Source organism: Danio rerio, chromosome 16 (assembly GCF_052040795.2).
Source record: "Danio rerio strain M-AB ecotype USA chromosome 16, GRCz13ab, whole genome shotgun sequence".
In the NCBI taxonomy this organism is placed as follows: Eukaryota; Metazoa; Chordata; class Actinopteri; order Cypriniformes; family Danionidae; genus Danio; species Danio rerio.
Window position 1 is genome coordinate 53565002 of NC_141036.1, and position 25989 is coordinate 53590990.

Consider the following 25989-nt stretch of genomic DNA (forward strand, 5'->3'; position numbering starts at 1 on the left):
TATATATATATATATATATATATATATATATATATATATATATATATATATATATATATATATATATATATATATATATATATATATATATATTTGGTCTCACTTGTATTCCGGTTCCCTCTGGCACAAAGACCTTCCAGACGCAGTTGAGGTGGTTGTCATAGGGATCAGGGTAACCCGGAGACAGGATGGTGCCTCGGCGCGTGGTCAAAACTCCTCCACACGCAACTAAAGAACAGAGATCAGAAAATACACACACTCAATTAAACACAACCAACCAAAGGCAGTAATCAAAACCTGTCTGTGACTAGACATATGCCTAAAAGCCTAATAAAATTATATAGTAAGCCTAATAAAACAAAATAACTGAATGAAAATCACAAACTGAAACAGACAAACAAAAATACAAAAATTAAATAAGTAACATCTTCAAATGTCAGATGAAGTGAACATGTCAGAACATAAACGAGACAATTGATGCAAATAACTAAACTTAAGTCACAAAAAAGTATGTTAAGACAAAAAGTTCACTATGAAATCATGACATTATAAAATAATTGCAAAACGTGATAAAATGAAATAGTTGAATTAAATAGAAAGCAATAAATAATTAAGTTAAATTGCGTAAACAAAACATATTTGTTCCAAAAACAAAAACATGTTAAAACTAAAAATATTAAATCAAAACAGGTTAAATAAAACAGAACATCTTACAATGACAGATCATGCCAAAAACAAATGAGCAAATGTATGTAAAAAAAAAAAAAAAACGTCACAAGAAAAAAAATGTATACACTAAAAACTTCACTATAAAAATAATAACATATATTGTCGTTATAAAATAAGCGCAAAATGTAATGAAACAATGAAATAATATACAAAGCAATACAATGTGATAAAAAATAAATACCAGATTATATTATGTAAAAAATACGTATTTGTTCCAAGAACAAAAACATATTAAAAATAAATATAAAATAAAAAAGTCTAATAAAATAAAATAACCATTTCATGGCAGATAAATTGTCATATAAAGTGATCATGCCGAAAAATACATGAAACAATTCAAGAAAAATCTTAAAGAACTAAAGCCATAAGAAACAAAATATGTAGAAAAATAAATTAATAAAAATAAAGTTAAACAAAAAATAAGGACATAATAAAAATAATAGGAAAATGTATTAAAATTAAATAAATTAATACAATTAAATAATGTCAATAAAATGTAAAGTAATATTAGTATTTATTTAAATTAAAAGTAAATAAATAAATAAATAAATAAATAAATAAATAAATAAATAAACAAATAATAATTATTTGATCCAAAAACAAAAACATAAAACTTTATAAAAACTAAAAAGAACAGATTAAATAAAGTAAAACATTTAATAATGGCAGATTAATGGCAAAAAAAAAAAAAAAAAAAAACTAAAAAGGCCATATTAAACAATGCACAAAAAAATTAAATAAAAATACATACTTAATTTCAAAAACAAAAAACTCTGAAATATTTATAAAAAATATATAAAATTAACCATTTAATTTTATATAAAAATATATCAAATATACGTGTAATAAAATTAATTAAATGTAAATTTAAACAGAATTATTATATATATAGACTACCAAGCACTAAACAAGATTAGCTAAACAAGCACACAAAAGACAGCATGACGAACCGGCAAGGACAAGGGAAAAATGAACTCAATATAAAGGGAGTAGAGAGCACGAGGAACAGGTGAACACAATTAGACAAACAAGGACTAAACTAGGGGGCCAGGCATAGGAAAAAAGGAGGCAGGACAAGGGGAGCACATGGCCAACACAACAAAAGAGACAACCATGTGCTCATACACAAAACAAACAGAGACATTAAACACAGACAGGAGTGACATGGCTGTAAGGGCTGGATCCTGACACACAAGCTTGACAAACAGTTTTAGAGAATTTGATGTTTCCCCATTTAGACAGAATGTTCGAGCATACTGCCCGAGAGACGTTTCAAAGATGGCCACCGAGTGAAATGACTTGCCTTAACGGGACTTTGCTTACAGCCTCTATTATCCATCCTAAAATGAGTTTTATTCTAAAATAAAATCAAATAAAAATACTACAATCAAATGGATGTCTATAATGCCGCTCATGCTGAAATATCCAGCCAACAATCATCTTTCCTGAACTCCTGCGGGACGTCATTACCAGGTGCAGATCTGAAGCGCCACACATTAATGTTAATTAATGTTTTAATTACGGCCAATTTAGATTATTCAATTTACCTATGTCACACATCTTTGTGGAGGAAAATGTAACAACCAGAGGAAACCCATGCCAAGACGGGGAGAACATGCAAACTACTATATATATATATATATATATATATATATATATATATATATATATATATATATATATATATATGCTGCAGTCATGGTAGCAAAGTTCCTTAATTATTATACCAAACAAGAGTATAGTTCATAGACATGTTGACCTAGAAAATAATTTTCATAATTCTTAGCATATTATGCAGCTGCAAAAGACTCAAGATAGGAAATAATAGGAATAATAGGACAATAATATAATAATAATAATAATAGCAATAATAGGCAAATTTTAAAAACAATTTTTAATTGAGTGAGATGCTAATGGTCTAATCTGATTCAATGACTTATGCTAAGCTAAGCTAAAAATGCTCCCTTCAAACCCGGAGATCGACTGAATGGATTTAAAACTCAACTGTTTAACTCTAAATAGTGGTGTTTCTTTAAACCAAGTGCATACATTCAAAGTACACACTCATTATGCCTTATGCCACTTTATACTTAGTTCAATAAGTCTCAGGGGTCTCCAAATAGTGTCATTGAAATGTCAGTTCAAAATATTACATTGATTATTTATTTATTATTTTATCATTTAGATTGCTAGTTTCAATAAAAGCAAAAACTTGCTATTTTGTCGGTGTCTCTTTAAATGCAAATGAGCTGCTGATCCCCGCCTACTTTCTGAAGAGATTAAAGCAATTGCAGCATGTGTCTCGCAGATTCTGCTTAAAATCGATCTTACGTGACATTGCAGTTCTTCACCATCAATGATTTTTTTTCTAGATTGTTTTATCTGAAAACACAACTTGGCTTAAATCTTGGTTTAAATATGTTTTGATAAGTTTTAAGGTAAGATAATGCTGTTAAGAAAATGATTTACAGCACTATTTATGCGGTTCTGTGTGAGTATCAACCAACCTATCTAACTGAGCTACTCGGGTCTACAAGTTGGGTTGGTTTTGTTATCTTTATCAGTCAACATATGCCATGCTTTGATTGTTTCCATGTATTTGCGTTTACATGTTTCTACATACTCTCATGCTGATATTTTCTCAGAATTGCTTTGATATGTTTTATCGCAGTTGGTCAAACCATGATTTTTATAGTTTTAGACTCATGGAAACCTGTCTACAAAGTCACACACGAGCTGGATATTATTGATATTTTTCAGTGTGTTACATTCCGGGTCACTTCCGGTGTGTGGTACGTTCCCTTTCCGTAAGGAATCTGTAATTGTACATTTGCTTCGAGACTTGTAGAAGTGTTTTGCATCTTGTTAATTTTTTCTAAACTGTAAATTTGTTTCGTCCTTGGTAAAATTGTTTTTCCTACGTAATTGTGTCTGATGATAGGTAAAAATGTTTTTTCAATATGTAAATTTGTCTCGAGCTTTGTAAAAGTGTTTCACATTTTGTAATGTTGTTTTGCACTTCCCGGCCACCGTACTAAGTAATACATTTAAAATTGCTTTGTGCTATTTTGTAATTCTACAAGCCATTGTTTATATATTTTATAATATAAGAAATCGTGACCAATATAACAGTTTGTGCTCTCATGTTATTCACATGACATGAATGTGAATAAATGACAATGCAAATTTTTGGGTAAACATTATATATATATATATATATATATATATATATATATATATATATATATATATATATATATATATATATATATATATATATATAAATATATATATATATATATATGTGTGTCCAACTGCTTGTTAAAGCAAATTTCTAATCAGCCAATCACATGGCAGCAACTCAATGCATTTAGGCATGTGGACATGGTCAAGAACCGAGTATCAGAATGGGGAAGAAAGGAGATTTAAGTGACTTTGAATGTGGCATGGTTGTTGGTGCCAGATAAGCTGCTCTGAGTTTTTCAGAAACTGCTGACCAACTGGGATTTTTAAGCACAACCATATAGGGTTTACAGAGAAAGATAGAAAATATCCAGTGAGTGGCAGTTCTGTGGGCACAAATGCCTTGTTGATGCCAGAGGTCAGAGGAGAATGACCAGGCTGGTTTGAGCTGATAGAAAGGCAACAGTCACTCAAATAACCACTCGTTACGACCGAGATATGCACAACACGTCCAACCTTGGGGCAGATGGGCTACAGCAGCAGAAGACCACACCGGGTGCCACTCCTATCAGATAAGAACAGGAAACTGATGTAGGAGATATTTTCTTGGCACACTTTGAACCCATTAGTACCAATTGAGCATCGTATCAACAACACAGCCTCTTTTGAGTATTATTGCTAATCATGTCCATCCCTTTTTGACCACAGTGTACCCATCTTCTGATGGCTACTTTTTAGCAGGATTACGCACCATGTTAAAAAGCGCAAATTATCTCAGACTGTTTTCTTAAACATGAAATGAGCTCACTGTACTCAAATGGTCTCCACAGTCACCAGAATTCAATCAAATAGAGAAGGGGTCACCAACCCTGTTCCTGGAGAGCTACCTTCCTGCAAAATTCAGTATCGACCCCGATCAAACCCACCTGAACCAATTAATAGTACCTAAAGCAGCACTTGATAATTACAAACAGGTGTGTTTGGTCAGGGTTGCAACTGAAATGGGCAGGAAGGTAGCTCTTCAGGAACAGGGTTGGTGACCCCTGAAACAGAGCTTATATAGAATTTATATAAAATGTAAAAAAAAAATAAAAAAATTATATATATATATATATATATATATATATATATATATATATATATATATATTTTATATATATATATATATATATATATATATATATATATATATATATATATATATATATATATATATATATATATATATATAGGGAACTGTGTTTTTGATCTATTTTTTATAAAGCTTCCAAGCATTCCTAAAATGAGAAAAACATATTTGAGAGGCTGGATTGATATTAAGTTGTTTACCTCATCCCTCATTGGCAGCATGTTTTATCTTGTACTTTTAAGAAATCATATTTTGTCAAATACAAAAATGAAGACAGGCTAAGAAAAACACACCTCTTTCAAAATGTATTCTCTGAAAACAACCTGCTTTTTGAGTTCCAAGAAAACACATCTTGATTAAAAGTAGCTCTGGCATGTTTACTTCGAAGCCTGAAAAAAAAAAAATATATTGATTAAGAAAATGCTTTATTGCACTAGATACAGTTATGCCTTCATAAGAGTTTGCATAACCTTTTCATCCTGAGCCAGAAACAAAGATCCATGGACTCATAACGTATACGCTAAATTACCACCGCTCTATGTTCATAATTACTGCATTGTGTTTTCTAATAGAGCAGAACCATGTCATTCTAAATGACTTTAATTTTCCATTTTCATTAGCGCTATGCTAAAACATTCAAAGCATACAAGAACAAAAAGCTGGAGGGGAAAAAAAACACTGGAATGAATTGAAAGGACGAGGAATGAATCTTCTGGCAAGCCTGACATTCTTTGTCACCTTTGCAAGGGCTCAGTCGAGCAATTTTTATTTGCTTGTTGAGGCTCCGCCAGACATTGTGCTCAGCACCTTTTGTGTAGCTATCAATAAGCGAGAATCCTCTCTGGATGTTAACTACCGCAAGGGCGTTCTGTCTTCACAGGCAGTATCTGACGCTATCTGTCAAAGGCACCGGGGCGATCTACAGGCCCGAGTCAATCACTTTGTTTTCAATCGCCAGGTGCACCTCCAGGCGGCACGTCGACGCTTTTGTCCCATGCTAAAAAAAACGCCACTTATCTGTTTGTGCTTTTACCCTTTTCCCTTCTAAGTCTCCATACTGGAAGAAAAAAAAAAACAGCTTTCTCTGGTTAAATCAGCACGTGCGATTGAAGAAGAAAGGTGGCAGATAAAAAAACTCAAAGGGGTTTCCACAGAGAAGGATCTTTTTCTGGTTCGTCAAAGTACTCTAAAAAATATATGTAAATCTAATCATTTTAAAGGGATAGTTCACCACAAATGGAAAATGTTCTCACTATTTATGTTCAAGTCGTTCCAAGTAATTATTATTATATGTTGAACACAAAAGAAAATATTCTGAAAACCACTGACTTAGCAAAAATCCCTTTAAGGCAAATAATTTCACTCTGCGGCCAACTTTGAAATGCCTATCGGGCAGCTCGGGCATTCTGTCTGAATGGGGAAACATCAAATTCTCCAAAACTGTTTGCCAAGCTTATGATTACATCACGTATTTGGAACCATCAATAAAACGAAACAACAATCATCTGAATCAAACAAAACACAGCATATTTTCAGGTTGCTCGAGTTAATGCGCATGCGCACTCGAAAAAAACAAGATCACAACACCAATCTCATTTACGGCAATTGTACACTTTATCATCCACTGGATAATGATCATCAGATCGTGCTGCTCTTCTGAAGAAATTCACAACTTGGTCTTGATGGCTTGAATCTCCTCCAGAAACGACAGAGACTCATTAGCCCCTTTCTCACATACAGACCTTTCCAGAAAATTACAGGCAATTTTCTGGAAAGGTCTGTATGTGTGAACAGGCCCTTTTTGAAAATACCGGTGAATTTGTTCCGGCAATTTTTCGGAAAGAGAGGTTGTAACATTACATGTAATTTGCAGGAATGCTACCCCGCTGTTTCTGAAAATAAAGGCCTTTAAATAATTTTCCAGACACATTTAGCTGCTAGATGTTAGTCAGATCACGTTTCTTTGTTCCTTCTTAATGCCAACAGTGTAAATAATTATCGATAAGATGCTTATAATAAGCCGTTGTTTATTTACCTTCAATCTCTGCATTCTCCAGTAAGCGCCAGCACACACACATATTATGTACATATCGACATGCGAAAAGTGTTTCTCAATATGTTTCCATCAAAGTTTTTCACAATTCTCAACCATCCACAGAGTTTGTAATGTGATCAAATGTTTACAAATACAAGCGCAGCCGTTTAGTCTTCATTTCTGGTTAATGATATCAGAATTTACCAATATTTTGGAATAGATGTGTAAATGGTCTTTTCCGGAAAAATTCCGTAACATCCTCGGCTGTGAGGACAGTGCTTTTTTGAATTCACTGGTAAAGTCGTTCTGAAATTTTTCCGGATATTTGTGTGAAATTTGTGTCCGGTATAATTGTGTGAAAGGGGCTTTTGTTTACAAGTTTGTGGGCATTTGAGTAATTGATGTCATGTGATGTGCGTTTGATTAGATGAACTGTCATGTTAACCCCTTCTGTTTTTCCCAGGATTCTCCCGTATTTTAAAATTCTAAACCGCTGTTTGCACTGTAAACGATTTCTGTTGTTTTCACGGTATTATACTGCATTTCTCAACAGTTGTTTACTGTATAAGCTGTGCACATTGTATTACTGTATATATTGCTGTTTTCACAGCATGATAATGTATTCTCAACATTTCCATACTGTGAACATGATTAACAGTATGGTACTGCAGATTTTACAATGAATTTGGGGGAAAAATCAGTTACTGTGCATCTAAATACAGTACTGCAAATGACCATGAAAAACTCTACACACACTTTATATTATTATTATTATGTTTATTTTATTTTTTGACAAAGTATTTTGTGAAGAAAAATGAACTAACCAGTTTCTTCAGACTGTTCAGTGCATAAAACTGTCCCCTGGTTTTCCATTTTTGGGTGTACTGCACCTTAATTTTATAAGGTTAACATGAAAATATTAAATCATTTTTAATCAACATAACTTTGTGCTTAACCAAAACGTAAACTGGAACAAAAGTAATTGATTCATGAAACCAAAGTCAGCTTAAATGTCAGAATGACCAGCCTGCTTTAGACGGATTCATGAGGATTGGGCACCCGTCACCATGGAGGTCACATCTCCGCATTTTCAAAACAATATTTTAAAATACGCACTATCTCTATAAATAAACCACAGACTTGAGTTTAAAACAACTACATTCCCGCATGAAAAACGGTTAAAACTAAATTTCATAACACATTCATTAAAGAGCCATCTAAGACCGGGGCAAGTCTTACATGTCCAGCCGATTATAACCTCATTTCGCCGAATACTTGAGTGATGATGGACACCCTGGAGGTCAGAGTCTCCGCTATCGGCAAAGCACGCTTAAAATTTACACATGATATCTATCAATAAACCACAGATTTGAGTTTGTAAGAACTACATTCTCGCATGAAACACTGTTAAAATTTCATTTCGTGACATATTAAACGCAATATTTATAATATTAGCTGGGCTTTCTCATCCGCCATTACCATTTGCTTGTTGATGTGAAATGAATTCTGGGAGAAAAAAAAAATTAATTCTCAAAACACTTCAAACGAATTTTATTCTTATTGTCAACGTCAGATATATGTAATAATTTCGCTGGTAAAGTGAATAAAAAACAATGTTACTATATTGTAATCAATATCACGTTTGCACTGGTTCGGTTCAGCACTCGAGCGACTCTGAATCGTATTGAACCGTTTGCTCGGGAATTATTTGATCACACGTGTTCACAAGCACGTTCAGCAATATGCAATTAGTGTATAATTAGTGTATAAATGCGTGTGGGCAAGCAGTATAACGAAATAGTAATGAATCATATACAAAAAGAAATCGGTTTTAGGCGGATTAAAATTTTTACTGTTCACTAAGGAGCCGATTCATAGAACCGAACGGACACGACTCGACCTGTAGGCAACGGCTCTCCTAATTTGAAATTCACCTGTCGTCTTTCATCCAGCGAATTCATCCTCGGTAAGTGTTTTAAAGTCAAATTCTGTCCGTTGAAGGATTGTTTTGTATATATTTCTGTGTATTGAGTGTGTAATTTAAAAGAATTAACCAAGTGACATTAGTTGTAACGTTAGGTTCTTATGTTATGTCACGCTGTCTGTTAACGAATGGTATTTTAAACAAGAAATAACAGACGCCAGGCGGTCATTGTAGTGTTTGCGAGGTATTAGATACAGTGAGTTTATCTTTAGTGAGTTTTTGACCATACGCTAAGTTACCTGAAAAAACATAACTTTAACTTATTGTAACTGCATTAATGCATTCTCTATTTCAGCACAACACTGAGATGAAGGCGAAGTCACCATGAAAAGTTAAACGTTTACCGTTAAGGTAAGCTCTGGTCTTCACATAGTCATTATGACTAAGCTATCATTATGGTAATATTTTTCAACTGTAAGTTAGTTATTTAAACTAAACTCATAATGAAATGAGTCTTAACTGTTTTATTAAATGAAGCTGAAAATTAAATGCAGTTGAATTATTTTAAGCTAAAGTTAATATTAACAAAATACATATTAATTGTCTATTTCTCAATAATGTTAATGAGCTTGATGTATAGTGTGTCATTAATTGTACATTTAATTTTTGGTGTTCAGGTGTACCTGAGGTGAGTGTACGTTCTGAGTACACAGATATAAGCCAAAGTCATTATCACTATATATATATGTGTATATATATATATATATATATATATATATATATATATATATATATATATATATATATATATATATATATATATATATCCATCCTATTCTAAGAGAAATTGATGGGGTCAGGGAATGATTTGTGTACAAATGTATTTTAACCCCATACAAATTGGTATGGTTGTACCATAGATTTAGATTAATTAATGTTAAGTCTTATTTTACTCTTATTATATTTATCTGTTTTTCAGCTACAGTAATTGATGTTGAAAAACTGATGCTACCAATCACTCCTCACTTGATTATTCAAGGTAATGTTGATGTCTTCCTCATTTTGATTAGATTTTTAAATGTCAAGTTGTTCACAGATTTGTTGTGAGGAGTTTCATGTACAACCTCTTTTTCTTCTTCCAGCAGTTCCTAAGATAAAAAAATCTGGTGTTAAAACAGCCACGGCTATGCTATTTGCCTACCAAGTGCTGAGTAAATATTAGACAAACATTTTTTTCTATAACTGTTGTCTTTGTGTTTATTAGCAATTTTACTGGGCATATGTGTTTGTTTGTTTTTTTCAAACAGCCTGGAAACTGTAAGTTTAGTTCAATATGTTATTTTATGCTATTCATTTTTGTCTTAACATGGATTGCATGTTGAAGCTATCGTTTCATAGTGGGAAAATGTAAAAGAGAATCACTGAATACAATGGCATAATGATTCTGCTTGTTCACAGAAGGGACAGTTCACCCAAAAATGAAAATAATAGCATCTTTGGCATTCTCCACTTGTTTCAAAATAGTTAAATATTTATTTTGTTCCGTTGAACACAAACTCATATTTTTTAAAGAAATTTGGTTTAAATATGGATGTCAATAGTTACTGGTTACTAACATTCTTAAAAATATCTGCTTTAGTGTTTAACAGAAATTCAAACTAGTTTAAAACACGTGGAGTAAATAGTGGCAAAATAGTAAACTATTCCTTTAAATATTTTATTCTGAGACTTTTATTTATATGTGTCTTGTCTTTTGTCATATTGTCCTTCTAGCCCAGATTGTGATGGACCTGGAATGCGACACCAGTTACTCTTAAGACAAGAACCGAATAAAGCACAGATGTGGAGGGATTTGCAGCCAAACTAACTGGAGGGAAGGAACCTTTAGGTAAAAGCACCTGCTTTATTTAGATCTGAAGTATTTTATTTGACATAGAGATTTATTGTTTTAATTCTAATTTAAAGCAAACAAGGTTGAGCACCCCTGGTCTAAAATCTCAAAAATGCTGTTTCCGTGATAAGGTTAAATGTAGTTCAGAAATAGATTCATTAGGATCAATGCTTAAAGTAAACATTTTCTTCTCTCTGTAGACCAAACATGTTTACTATCCCTCACATTTTAATAAATTGTTTCTGTTTTTGTTTCTTACAGTGTGGGTGAACATACTGCCTGGATGTCCAACAAAGGCTGCACAAGAGCTCATTTGAAAGCACACATTCTGTCCTGTCTACATCTCTGATGACCTGGAAGTGCTTCGACATCAGTGAGTAATACATCTTTATATTGTCATGCATACAGGATTTCTGTAAGCTTAGCTTTAATGTTAGTTTCTAATCAGCAGTGACTGTTTTAAAAAATTAAGTATTTAAATTATTCTCAACGTTTTACTGATGCTGTGCACAATAACGTTATGATGATTTAGTTTGAGGAAATGTCACTAGAGGGTTTGTATAAAAAATAAATAAATAAATAAATTGTATGAAATGACTCAATAAAATGTTTATTTGTCTCGCTGACATGCCATCACTGCTGCATATTGAAATACAGTAATATGAATTGACAGCAGAATATTACCACAAACATTTCATGAAGTAGGCTAGACTGCTCTTTAGTTCTCTACTCAACTTTAACACATTTCCTTGTGTCGCTGAGCCTCTCTGCAGAATTTGCCAAAAATGAATGCTTAGTGATTACTTTGTTTTATGCAAACCAAATATCAGTAACTTATCATTAGCATTATATTTACAAAAATCACCCACGGCTTTCATGTTCTCTAACGCAATCTTGTCTGTAAGTTAGAAGTGGATTTATCCATGTTAAAAGCCTTAAAGTTTTTAATTAACATTAGTCACGTTAAATTAGATTATTTTATTTATTTAATTTTAAATATGTAACCTTTTAAAGTCAGAATGAACTGTTTTCACCCCTCTTAAATCCGTGGAAGCACTAGTGTGATCATGGAATCAGATATTCGAGCTATACAGAGTCGGACATTAAGTTAAGATGAGACTTTATTTTTTACACACCTGTGTGGACACCTGACTAGCGATCTTCAAGAACAATGCCCGCTGATCTTTTCCCCATTAATGTTAGTGTAATTGTGAATTGACAACAAACTGTATTTCACCAACAAAAACAATTAAAAAACTGTTTTATATAACTGATATATATATATATATCAAACTATATATATATATATAAACAGCAGTGCAGTGTTTCGTTTCTGAATGAATTAAATGGTTTGAGGGATGATTAGTTTTTACTTCAGTGATTGATTTTGCTTGTCATTTTTGCAGGATCATCATCTTGTTGCTGCCCTTTTTCACTGTCCCTTTCCACATCATTTGGCCTTCATCATTTCCTGTCTTGTAGCAGTATTTTCACCTGTTTTTAAAATTGTAATAATTTTTGATGCATTAATTGTTGACTGGTTTTAATGATCAATTGTTTATTAGTGTTCTGTTGCTCTGTTATATTGAATTATTGCTACTGTTTTAGCATGGTTTACACAATAAACCTTTATTGTGAAGTTAAAGTTTCAGTTTCTTTATTTTTCTTGTATTTCTTGAACAGTTAAAATAACACTTGTGCAATTTTTGAACATTTTTACCCATTATAAAGTAGCACTATTAAATAAAGTAAAATAACATTTAATAACTGTAAAATACTATACAGTAATAATGAAAGTAACATTAAAATACCGTAGTTCTTCATGGTAAAAATGTACAATAAAATACTGTTTTCAGTTTTGCAGTATGTGTATCACTAATGTAATTAGTGTTACAGTAAAAATCAACAACAGTAAAATGATGTATTACATTTTACAGTAAATGTAATACTAATGTAATTAGTATTACAGTAATGTTACTGTTTTATGAAATACAGCAGCTACTGGATAATTGTTGCCAGTAACTTACTGTTAATTTAACAAGAAATCGTTTACAGTGTGGCTCTAGGAATTTTACGTGTTTGTCTCTCTATTTTGCTCTCTCTATCCTTCTCTCTTGCGTACACGTGCACCTGTTCTCTATGTCTCTCTTCTCTCTCTTTTGGTTTTACAGGTTTAATCGCCTTCTAATAGTTATTGGCTGTAGGATCAGTCAATCATCGTTATCTTCTGTGAAGTGGCGGCTTCTGCAGCCAATCTGAGGGGTCGCCAGGTTTTTAAAAAGATGACGAGTGAGACGCCGGACAGAGGCTTTTGCGTTTTTTTTTTTTTTTTTTTTTTTTAATCTGCCTCCCATCATTTCTTTTGTTTTTTGGTACTTATTTTAGCTTTGTCAAAAGTTATTCTTGCCATCTTGTCTATTTTCATTAATTTTCTTTTTATTATTCATTTGAGATTATTTGCTGATATTCTTCGTTTTCCCCAGGGGGGTTTGGAGAGGTAGATGTCATGTGACGTACATCCTTACATAACCTAGCAAACCTGTGTATAGACACACCAGATTTAGGAGTGAGGGATGTCTTTGTATTTTTCTGTTTGGTTAAGTTTAGAGTAGGTAAGTTAGGGTGTGTAATTGCCAAAGACTTGCCTACGATTATCTTATTTTCAGTTAGGTAAAAGGGTTATATTGAGTGAGTTTTTTCTTTTTTTTTTTGGTTTTGTTATTTTCTTTTCATTCTTCAGGGCCACTTTTGTCCTCTTCCCTTTTGTGTTATTTGTTGTTAACTATATTATTCCTCATTGTTATTACAATTTTCTGTTAATCTTTGATTTTTGTATAATAAATTATTCTCTTTTTGGCAGTAATTTGCTTCATGCATGGGTAGTATAATCACCTCACAACAAGAAGGTTACTGGTTTGAGCCCCGTGCGGTTTAGGTAAACGGAGTATGTTTGTGAATGCAAGAGTTTATGGGCATTTCCTAGTGTTGGGTTGAGGCTGGAAGGGCATCCACTGTGTAAAACATATGCTGGATAAGTTGGCGGTTCATTCCGCTGTGGCGAACCCAGATTAATAAGAGGACCAAGCTGAAAAGAAAATAAATGAATGAATATCAATAAATTAAAAGCTCCATATTTCACATGTATGGGGCAACACGGTGGTAGCACAATCGCATCACAGCAAGAAGATTGCTGGTTCAAGCCCAGTGCGCTATAGGTGAACTGAGTAAGCTAAATTGGTCGTAGTGTATGTGTGTGAATGCAAGAGTGTATGGATGTTTCCCAGTGTTGGGTTGCAGCTGAAAGGGCATCTGATGTGTAAAACATATGCTGGATAAGTTGGTTCATTCCGCTGTGGCGACCCCAGATTAATACAGGGACTTATTAAGGAATAAGGAATTATTAAGGAATTAAGGAATACTTCACATGTATTATAATAATCATGCTTATTATGAGTGTGATGAGCTTTGCATCGACCCTGGTTATTATGTGAAACTTTTTTGTTCCCCAAAGAATCCTTCAGTTCATCAAATAACCATGTTTCCACTATAAAGACTCTGAAAAGGTTTTGTGGATGCTAAAGGAACTGCTGATGCCAATAATGAACTTCATTTTTAAGAATGTGTTGAGTAGACTTCCATTTGAAGCACATCTATATTCCACAGGTGATGCGCTCTCACGCCTCCGCTATAATCAGAAAGGTTTCCAGCGACGTTAATGTCATCATTAGCAGCCAATGCTCAAAGAGAGGATGAGCACGTCGCTCGGGGGAGAGAAGAGAGCAATTTCATGTAAATCAATGGAACGTGAAGAGTCTCACCAAAAATAAAGTACATATGTGTTTTAGGCCATTGGTGTCAAACACACAGCCCACAAAGGGATTTAATCCAGACTATTCAAACAACAATATAAAATAATAACTAAAATGTTACTTCAAATGTTAAATAAAAAGTATCAAATGGATGGTTCACACTAAAAGGAAAGTTCAGGCATTTAAAATTGATTTGATGAGTCAATGCATACGCTAATCATGAATTAACTTTAACTACAACATGATTGTCACACAGAGGCGTTGTTAGGGTATGCAAAAGTGTCCATGTCCAATCCAAACAAATCCCAAAAATAAATAGCAAAAAGTATATAGAAAAATAAACAAACAACAAAACAAATAAAATAAAGTAACAAAATAAATATATACAAAATATTTGCTTTCCAAACTTAATACTTTCCAACCATCCTTTCACCACTTCTCACACTTCCAAACTCCTACGACTCCCACCCTGAACTGAGCGCGAGTTGCTCTATTTATGATGAGTGACTCCACCCACTATGGCTTCAACCATTTGCAGGTGAGTATATGATATGTTTCTACATAAAACATTCTTTAGGTAATATTTCTTTTCATGTCAAAATGCACACTTCATTTGTATATACATAACATGACAAAATATTAAACAAATATACCTTTTCACAGGTCTTTAACCCCTTTTTATCTTTTCCGCAGTCTCTTCCTCCCTCACAGAAACACATAGTCTCCCCTGGGTGCCTGACCACTCTGCGCATGTGCAGCGCATCGCAGTGCATAAAATGCTGCACATTGGGCTCTCACATATACTATGTAGTCTGGCTACTTCTGGGTCATCAAGCCAATCACTACAGATAAGCCTCACACAAACAATGGCAACCCAGGCTCATTCTGAAGTCATAGTACCATATACGTCTCTGGAGACTGCAAAATACATCCCGCGAGATATGTATATTTGCAGTTTTTGTTTTCGCGAATCCTTAAGAGGCCGCTGTGTGCGATTTTTCATATCTCAAATGTCTCTCGCGAGTGCCGTCCGCTCCCGCGCTGTTCTCGCTTAAACCCGCTACAGGCCGCTATCGAATGACCGTTTGTCTGACTGACTGAATGATTGACTGGGCGACCAATCCTCCTCCTCTGAACCCAATTTTACTGATTGACCCGCCCACCCGCTTACTTCTCTAAACCAAACCAACAATTTACAAAAGCCGCCCAGAAAAAGAAAAGCCTTCGTCTGATTTTTACCATGCTTTCAGATTTTACCACATTCTCACCCTGTTATTCACTTGTTCACTTTATTTTTTTTGGATTCTGTTTTTGTCTTATCTGATTTCTGGAATAGCTCTTCCCCGGACTCTAGTTTGTTGTCGACAAACAGACCTTTTATAATTTAGAATAGGGGCTCTTTAAAGGTACGTAATATATGACGGATTTAATTTTGCACTTTAAATGACATCACTTTAATAATTTATTGAATCAATATTAAATAGTACATAAAAATTTCTATATTTTAATATAAAACCAATATTACACTATTAAATAAGTTTTGAACAAAGAAGGTGAGTAATTGATGGGTGAACTATCCCTTTAAATATCATGAATTCAATATTGGGTCCCACTTTATATTAAGTGTCCTTAACTACTTTGTACTTGCACCAAAAAATAAATACAATGTACTTAACGTGTTGAAAATGTATTGCAGAACACTTCTGGTGCTCTAAAGTTGGTATACAGATCAGGTTATAGACAGGATTGGTGGTATTAGTAGGTTTGAGGAAGGGTTAAGGTATAAGGGATGGTCAACAGTATAATTACAAATGTAATTACAGAAATTATTTACAGATGTAATTACATACAGATATTTAATCAGGCATAAGTACAATGTAAAAACATGTATTTACACAATTTGTACATTGTAAAAAATTATTAAGTTCAGTGTAAGTACATATTAATTAAGGCCACTTAATATAAAGTGGGACCCAATAAGGCTACCGGTATAAATTATATTATAGCTGCACGATTCTGGCTAAAATGAGAATCGCGATTTTTTTTTGCTTAAAATATAGATCACAATTTTCTCACGATTCTGTAGATGCAAAATAAGAGTATGGTAAAAACAAACATATGGCACAACATCGATAATAATATTATGTGTAGGTCTACTGGTTTCTATAAATAATTCTATTCTACTTAAAATAATTCTGATGTAGAATTATTATGTTTGAGATATATGTTTGAAATCTGTCATATTAGACAATTTTATTCACTGGTAAAATCAGACATTTGCCATTATCAGATTATATTCAACAATATATAGGCTAGAGTACTTATACCGACACTGTAAACATTTATTTTCATGTATAAATCTGTTCGCTATGAAAGAAAAAACATATCAAACGCTTGTCGTAATCTTAACTCTCAAATGCGATATGATCATTTAAATGAAGTGCACACTTTCGGTTTCATTTTGACTGCTAATTGCTTGTTTAACTTCGGCATTCAAACGATCACTCTGTGCCACAAACTAAATATTATTTGCAACTGTATTACCTGTTACTCGCAACATTTGCAGGTTCTGTTCACTACAGTAGACGCGCGCACGTCTATCATTAAGTAGAGCGCGCGCGCGCCCTCTCTGCAATAACAGCTTACGGTCAGCAGCTCACGTCACGTGTGATATCCAGATCGCGAAAACATCTTTATATGAAGACAAAAATTACATTTTTTGGTGAATTATACCTTATAAATACAGTATGTGACCCATTCACCATCATTTGGAGGTGTCAATGTCACTGAGCAACATGTGTGAAACAATGAAAAGACTCGTACAGCCGCCTTTTCTTCTCTCCTGAACTCGAAAATATGATTGGCAGAATCGCAGAAATGCTGGATTAAGATTGTCTAGGGCAGGGGTCACCAATCCTGGTCCTGGAGGGCCGGTGTCTCAGCAGGGCCTAGCTCCATCTCGCCTCAACACACCTGCCTGGATGTTTCAAGTACACCTTGTAAGACCTTGATTAGCTTGTTCAGGTGTGTTTGATTAGGGTTGGAGATAAAATCAGTAGGACACCGGCCCTCCAGGAACAAGTTTGGTGACCACTGGTCTAGGGGGTCGAATCGAGATCGAGATCTTTTAACGATTAATTGTGCTGCTCTAATATATATAAATAATATGTATAATATGTATTATAAATATTATTACATCAGTGTTCCTCATCCTTATAAAGTACTGTTAGCGACTTGATTCTGCACCTGCATGTGTGACTGACAGGTGACAGCAGATGTGTGTCAAAACAGATCTGCACATTATTATCCCTAATAAAACGCGAGATGAGGAATTACTAAGGATGGAGGTGGGATGAGATCTGACACGTCTGAAATTGATCCTGGCCTCCCACGTGAAGACCACGGCTCAACATGTCAGAAACGCAGACTACAACATTAGCTGCGGACTAATAAGCATCAAAATGTCCCTGAAACAATGTGTGCGCATGTTATTTTAGGAGACGACACAAAAGTGACAAAGGTGAACCCAGTAATGGACACGGACCCCACAGCACCTGTGCAGAAAATGGCATGAAAAACGCATTACGTGGAGCGGTTTCCAATAGCAACCCAATGCGCTTTTTGCCCACAAGCTGTAAAAAAATTTATATAAAACTCCTGGTGATTCATTGAGAGTTTTCCCTTCAGCGGAAATAATCGATGATAACAGGTGCATACTGCCAGAGGTGCAGCATCTGATTTACACTCATGTAACCACGATGCACAAGCCGGAGTATATGGAAGATTTTTGCACATTTTCAGTTTAATACTATGTATGGACCTAAAAAAATATATAATAATAATAATAATAATACTAAAAAATAATATCAATAATAATAATAATAATAATAATAATAATAATAATAATAATTAATCATAATAATAATATTATTATTATGACTATTATTAGTAGTAGTAGTAGTAGTATTTAGGATTATTATTATTATTATTATTATTATTATTTATTATTATTATTATTATTATTATTATTAGTAGTAGTAGTAGTAGTAGTAGTAGTATTAAGAGTAGTAGTAAGAGTATTATTATTATTTGTTATTAATATTATTTGTTAATATTATTATAATCATTATCAATAATAATAATAATAATAATAATAATAATAATAATAATCATCATAATAGTAATAATAGTAATAATACAAAAAATAATATCAATAATAATAATAATAATAATAATAATGATAATAATAATAATAATAATAATAATAATAATAATAATAATAATAATAATATTATGACTATTATTATTAGTAGTAGTATTATTATTTAGGATTATTATTATTATTATTATTATTAGTAGTAGTAGTAGTAGTAGAAGTAATAGTAGTAGTATTAAGAGTAGTAGTAGCAGTAAGAGTATTATCTTTTTTTTTCTAATCAGACTTTAGAAGTATTAAGGTTTTTTAAAAGTCAAAATATTAGGATTTTTTTCTTAATTATCATTATTATTATTATTATTATTATTTATATTATTATTTTTATCATTATAATCATTAATAATAATAATAATAATAATAATAATAATAATAATAATAATAATAATAATAAAAATAAATGTTAAAGGGTACCTATTTTACCCCATTTTCAATATTTAGGATAAGTCTTTTGTGTCTCCAGAATGTGTCTGTAAAGTTTTAGCTGAAAATACCAATCAGATTATAAGTTATTTATTACCTTTTAAATCTGGGCAATTTGAGTTGTTATTATATTTCAGCTGTTTTTGTTGCCTGTGCCTTTAATGCAAATGAGCTGGCTGTTTGTTGATAAAATCTTAGATGTTCATCACTTTATAGAATTATGAATGAAGCTATTCATTAACAGTTGAAAAAAGACAACACAGATTTATTCGATCAAAATAGTAATTATAAAAAGTATTTCTGAAAGCAATATCTGGACTTGAACTCATCATGTATAAAGTTTATTTTTTATTAGACAGAATAAATGTGGAGGACTGAGCTTTGTAACTTTGCATATTTTACATACAATCGAAAAAATTACAAAATCATCAAACTGCCTCTTTAATATCGATGCATTTGCATAGAAATGTTAAAAGAGAACACGTCAAAAAACAAACAACCTAATTAATTCCAAGAATGAGAATGAAGATGAAAACTGACGGCGCAAGGTTATCTGGAGAAAACAGTTTTTCATTATAAAATCGCAACTACTTGTGGCTGCTTAGGAAATTATGGTGCATTGTTTGGTTGGTGAGGGCGTAAGGACGGCAGCGTTGCTTCCAGTGCCTACTGATTCTCTCATAGGAGCATTTCTATTAAATTGCATGAGGACACACAGCTAGGAGGAAAGTATTCTGTCAACTTGCATCAAGAGATTTGCCCGAGATTCGCATTTACTCGAAATTGCATTTCATGGGGCCCTTTTCCACACTGTGTGAACGCTCCTGTATCCATTAGCTTCCAGCACATTTATTTTTAATAAAACCCGCTCAAATCTCTGGGCTCTGTTCCACACAGGAGTGAGCAACTTCTAAAGACCACCATGGAACTAAACACATGACTGATCTGGAACGAAGAGACTCGCACAAAATACTGCTACTCCTGTAAAAGAACACCGCAGACTCAAATCACAAATGATTTCAATAGAGTTTAACACGTTACTTGACAAACCAAACTGCTTAATCAACAGCACTTTAAATTCCATTAGATAATAATATAGGCGCATATAAAATAATAAATATAAAATACAGTATATTCCATTGCAATGTAATATATTAAATATTATTAACTGTTAAGTATTATTCATTCATTCACTTTCTTGTCGGCTTAGTTCCTTAATTAATTTGGGGTCGCCACAGCGGAATGACGCGCCAACTTATACAGGACGTATTTACGCAGCGGATGCCCTTCCAGCCGTAATTATTATATTATATTATATTATATTATATTATATTATATTATATTATATTATATTATATTATATTATATTATATTATATTATATTATAAAAATACAAAAAAAGGGTAATAAAAATATAAAAACTGCAGTGCAAAATATTAATATAATATAATATAATATAATATAATATAATATAATATAATATAATATAATATAATATAATATAATATAATATAATATATTTTAATGTTATTGTATATACTGTACAATAATTATTATTACACAATTTTAGAAATAAAATTAAAGCAAAGATGTATTTATATAAAACAATACAGATGTACTAATTGTACTAATCGTCTATATCTATTATAAACTAATACACTCTGAAATACAGGAACTGTCATCGGGGCAGTGCCTTTTCAAAAGGTACCAATTTGTGCCTTTGAGGTACCACTTTGGATTATTTGGGTTCAAAAATGTATATTTAGATACAGTGACGGTTTCTGCATCTTTATTTCTGAGAGTGTATAATATACTATGAATACACTACCAGTCATATCTTCAGGGTCAAATGTTTTAAACTAAGCTTCTCCTACACACCAAACAACATTTATTTTATGAAAAATACAGAACAAATAGTAAAGTTGTGAAATGTTATTGCATTATTATTATTATTATTATTATTATTATTACTTTTATTATTATTACTATTATTATTATTATTATTTATTATTATTATTATTATTATTATTATTATTATTATTATTATTATTATTATTATTATTATTAACATTGATATTATTATTATTATTATTATTATTATTATTATTATTATTATTATTGACATTATTGACATTATTATTATTAACATTGATATTATTATTATTATTATTGACATTATTATTTATATTTATTATTTCTGTTAATGGTAATAGTAATAAAAGCAATAATGACTGGAGTAATAACTTTATTTGAAACTACATACAATAAGAATGCAGTTATTTAAAATGTTAATATAGATTTACCTTTTTTTCTACATTTAATAAATGCCGCCTTGATGAACAGAATAATTTTCTTAAAAGAAAATTGAAAAATTGACCCCAAAACATTGACCTGTAGTGTACATGTCGCACAAACATTATGAACAAGCCAGGGACGTGCCTAAAAATCCTGCTCACTAAGTTTTGGAACGAAGCCTTGATCTCGGCCTGGTCATCTGGTCATAAAACCCTGATTACCTGCATGCCTGTATAATCCCAGAACTGTACATTCCCGCAATATGGATATTACCTTGACACAGCATTATTTGATAAGCACATTACTCTCAAGTGTAGAGCAAAATCACGCTGCTTTAGAACGATATCATGAAAAGCCATATTGACCTTATTCTAAAATGCGGAAGTGCGCCTGTTTTCGTGATTGTCTTAGAACTTCCGATTCAGTCGCCTATGGGAGAAAAGACTAGGAATAATAATTGGCAGAAAATGGTCAAACTACTGGCTCTACAAACAAATGTTTGCATAACTATACAGACCAAGTAGAATAATATAATAAGAAAATATCAAATTGCAACATCAAGCAGCGTAACGAGCAGTTTTTAAAGAGCCCATATTATACATGAAATAAGGTCATATCTTGGTTGTAAGGGTCTCCAACAACAGTCTAATATGCATGCAAGGTCAAAAAACACTTTCATGGTCTTATAATCTGCATTTATTTTTACCTAATTATCCCAGCGACTCCTGTATGAATCGTCCAGTGATTCATTTGTTCCCAAACCCCTCCTTAGCGCGGAGCTAATCTGCGCTGATTGGACCGATGACAGTCTGTCGCGATTGGTCGACTGCCTTCAGTCAGAGAGGGAAATGGCCAATAGCTAATCAGCAATTTAAAAAGTAATCACAGTTCATACACGCTCGATAGTGTAGGCGTGGACTTTAGCTGCCACACTATGGCCAGTGGATAGTGCCACGGATAACCGAACGAAGGAGACAGTCGTGTACTCGCCATACCACACACACACAAAAACACACACACACCTCCGGATGACAACGTTCCCGCTTCAGCCCGCACCCGCCAGGTTTTAGCCTGAGAACCCGCTCCGTTTTCTGCCCGCCGCGCCCGGTCCCGCTAGAGCGGAGAACACAACCAAATATCACCCAGTATACAGTCCAGACACCCAAGCTGTCTGTATAAAACCACACACACAGCACAAAGTACACAAAGCTCGTTCGTTCGTTCGCTCTCTCTCGCTCTCTCTCTCTCTCTCTCCCCGCGCCAGATTTCTGCGGCGCGGGAATACATTTCCGAATAAATCGCGGGAGCAGAACTCTAGCACGGAGCTCCATAAACAAACAGCACGCGTCGCGTTTTTAACGTGACTTTGCACGCGATAAGATAATATATCCAGTTAACCTGATACAGTACACGCGGTTACAAGTAACAAATCACAACTAAATACATTTGCAAGCTAGAGTAAACGAGGCAACAACTTTAACCGCACGTACTTACACTTGAGAAATGTAGGAAGAAACCCATCCTGACGTCCATCAGTTACTCTTTACTGATCCTTCCTTTAACAAACTCAGATGAAGTATTCTTTGTAGCATGTAGCTTCCAGAAGTTTCCAACTGCTTGGTTATAATGCTGATGTTTCATCTTTGGGTAGAGACTCAATATATCCATCTGCAGTGTGACTTCAATCGACCGGCATGTTTGTGTGCGTGTGTTTGTGGGTGTGCGTGTGTTTGTGGGTGTGTGTGTGTGTGTGTGTGTGTGTGTCTGGGTTACTGCGTCAGAGGGCGGGGCCTCAGGTTTGAAATCTCCCGGGTTTGCGCGTGCACGTGAAAAACTTTGTTTCGTTCGTACGTCATGGCGAAACACCTAATGAGTCGGTATCAAGGCGACTCGTTTGAAGCACTATGATTCGACTCTTTTATAGATGAATCAACAGTTTTAAACACTGTATTCTTACAGATTTAAGCCTTAGCTGGATACTTCACTTCACTTAGAGCTGTGTTACACACTACATGGAGGGGAATTTTCAAAAACCCATAATATGGGCTCTTTAACTTCAAAAAAAGAATGGAAGTGAATGAGACCGAAAAAATTCAAATGGCAGCGCCCACTCGTCGGCAGAAAATAAGGTGAATACAGCTGAAGTCAGAATAATTTACTCTCATGAATATTTTTTCCTTCAATTTCTGTTTGATGGAGAGAAGATTTTTACAAAACATAATAGTTTAAACCATTCATTTCAAAAACGTATTTCTTTTAATCTTCGCCATGATGAATACATAATGTTTACTAGATATTTTTTAAGATACTAGTATTCAGCTAAAAGTGTACTGATGTCATGACCAGCGATCTAAAACACCATAGATTGCACAATTCACGAGCGCCAATGGACTACAAATGCGCCATGCTATTAACTACAAGACTAGGCAATGAGTGTCTCAAAGTGAGTGGTATATATGTGTGTTTAATCAGTACTTGAGCAGCATCAGCTGCGTGTTTGCTATCAGTCAGTATCAGGAACCGGTTGTGTGTGTGTGTTGCATGACTGGATCTTGTAGTCCATAACATGGCGGATTTGTAGTTCGTGTGAAAGTGAGCTGAAAAGGCTTAACTACAGTAGGTTAATTAGGTTAACTAGGCAAGTTAGGGGAATTAGGCAAGTCATTGTATAACATGGATTTGTTCTGTAGACAATTCAAAAATATAGTGCATAAGAGGGCTAATCATATTGGTTTTAAAACAAATATAAAAATTTCTTTTATTCTAACCAAAATGAAATAAAGACGACTTTTTTCCAGAAGAAAAAATTTAGGCGGAAAAACTGTGAAAAATTCCTTGCAGTATAAACAACTGTATAAATAAAAAACTAGAATTAAATTAAATAGCTGCTGTCTTCCCCAGCAGCAGGGGGCACTGTTGAGCAGACAGATTTGTATTTGTGTGTGTGTGTGGGTGGACATACCGACACATGCTGGCACAGTGCCGTTCCACTGGGCGAGTGAGTTGGGCACTGCCTCACACCTGATGGCACTGGCACCATGGAGAGTATAACCTGGGTTACACTCGAAAAGCACAACCGTTCCCAATCCAAAGTCATTCCCAATGCGCTTCCCGTAGCGAGGCTCGGGTACAGAGCTGCACTGAGAGGCACTGGTCCTCGGAACAGCTGCACAAACAAAAAATAAAAAAGTAAACTTCAAAACACCATGCAAATTATGGCTGCACAATAAAAAATAAATAAATGCTAGGTTCCACACAATTCCTTTACGTTGTCCCAACATAAAAATGATTAAGTTGACATACTTGTTTTAACAAATTTAAAAGGATTTAACCTAAAACAATTAGGTTGTCCTAAAAAAACTCAACAATTGTATCATTTCAGCTTATTTTAAATATTTACTTTGAAGAAGCAGCTAAAAAAAGTGTTTTAGTGTAACACACACTACCTGACAAAAGTCCAGGATTTAGGAACAGCAAGTAAAAACTTGACTTCTAGTTGATCATTTTGTATCAGAAGTGGCTGATATAAAAGGCAAATGCCTCTAGATTACGCTTATTTTACCAAAATAATCGTGACTGATTTCTGTGAGAATCTTGGATCCATGCGGGTTCCTATAGGTCTTCTGCAGTATTTGTGATGACTGGGATGCAGATCAACAGATGATCCATCAGAAAAATCTACCTTCTGCCACTTTTCCAATTGATCTACAAGAAGTCAAAGTATTTTTTGTTGAAAAAAAAAAAATATTACTAAAAAAATATTTACTAGAAATTAGTGATTACAACTATTATGTTTGAAAATATGCTTCTTTCTATTAATCAACACAGGGGGAATATTTGAAAACTATTAAAAATTTCAAAAAAGCGATAATAACTATTCCTTTAACTGTAAGCATGTTGTACATTTTACATATAGGGAATTTTAAACAGCTGCAAAAATGCAAGAATTAAACACTAAAACTACATAACAAACATATACTAGCCTATGAAAAATAAGTAATAGGTATATTCAGCATTGTATTTATCATATGATACAATAAATATATTTATAATGTTACACAAGACCAAATCATTTGCATAAAAAAATATAATCAAAATATACTGTAACTGTTTGCAATATTAATAATAAAAATGTTTATTGAAGAGCAAGTGGCCATATAAAAATTATTTCTAAAGAATTAGACATTAATTAAGTAATTAATGTATTTATTTATTAGCATAAATAATTAATTTAATTAATTATGCTAAACATTTAGCATGACATTACATGAATAAATTGCATGTATTTAAATAATAATAATAAAAACATCTATTTCATATTCTAAGAATAATTGACAATATTCAGATTGGCATTAAAG

At 33.2% G+C, this 25989-nt stretch overlaps 1 protein-coding gene and 1 long non-coding RNA gene across 4 annotated transcripts in view; one reads left to right on the forward strand and one right to left on the reverse strand.

Moving 5' to 3' along the window:
* Nucleotides 1-25989, reverse strand: part of csmd3a (CUB and Sushi multiple domains 3a) — a 647261-nt gene that overhangs the window by 243962 nt on the left and 377310 nt on the right. For all 3 annotated transcript variants that reach the window (XM_087287879.1, XM_087287878.1, XM_087287880.1), the window contains 2 exons: nucleotides 24594-24797; nucleotides 104-228 (listed from right to left, as the gene is read on the reverse strand). In XM_087287879.1, coding sequence (XP_087144005.1) covers nucleotides 104-228; nucleotides 24594-24797 — 329 coding nt within the window. The remainder of the gene's footprint in view (nucleotides 1-103; nucleotides 229-24593; nucleotides 24798-25989) is intronic.
* Nucleotides 7577-12536, forward strand: LOC147840430 (uncharacterized). Its single transcript, XR_015512213.1, has 6 exons — nucleotides 7577-9042; nucleotides 9356-9411; nucleotides 9980-10039; nucleotides 10774-10888; nucleotides 11153-11264; nucleotides 12298-12536. It is a non-coding gene; the product is annotated as an uncharacterized LOC147840430 (long non-coding RNA).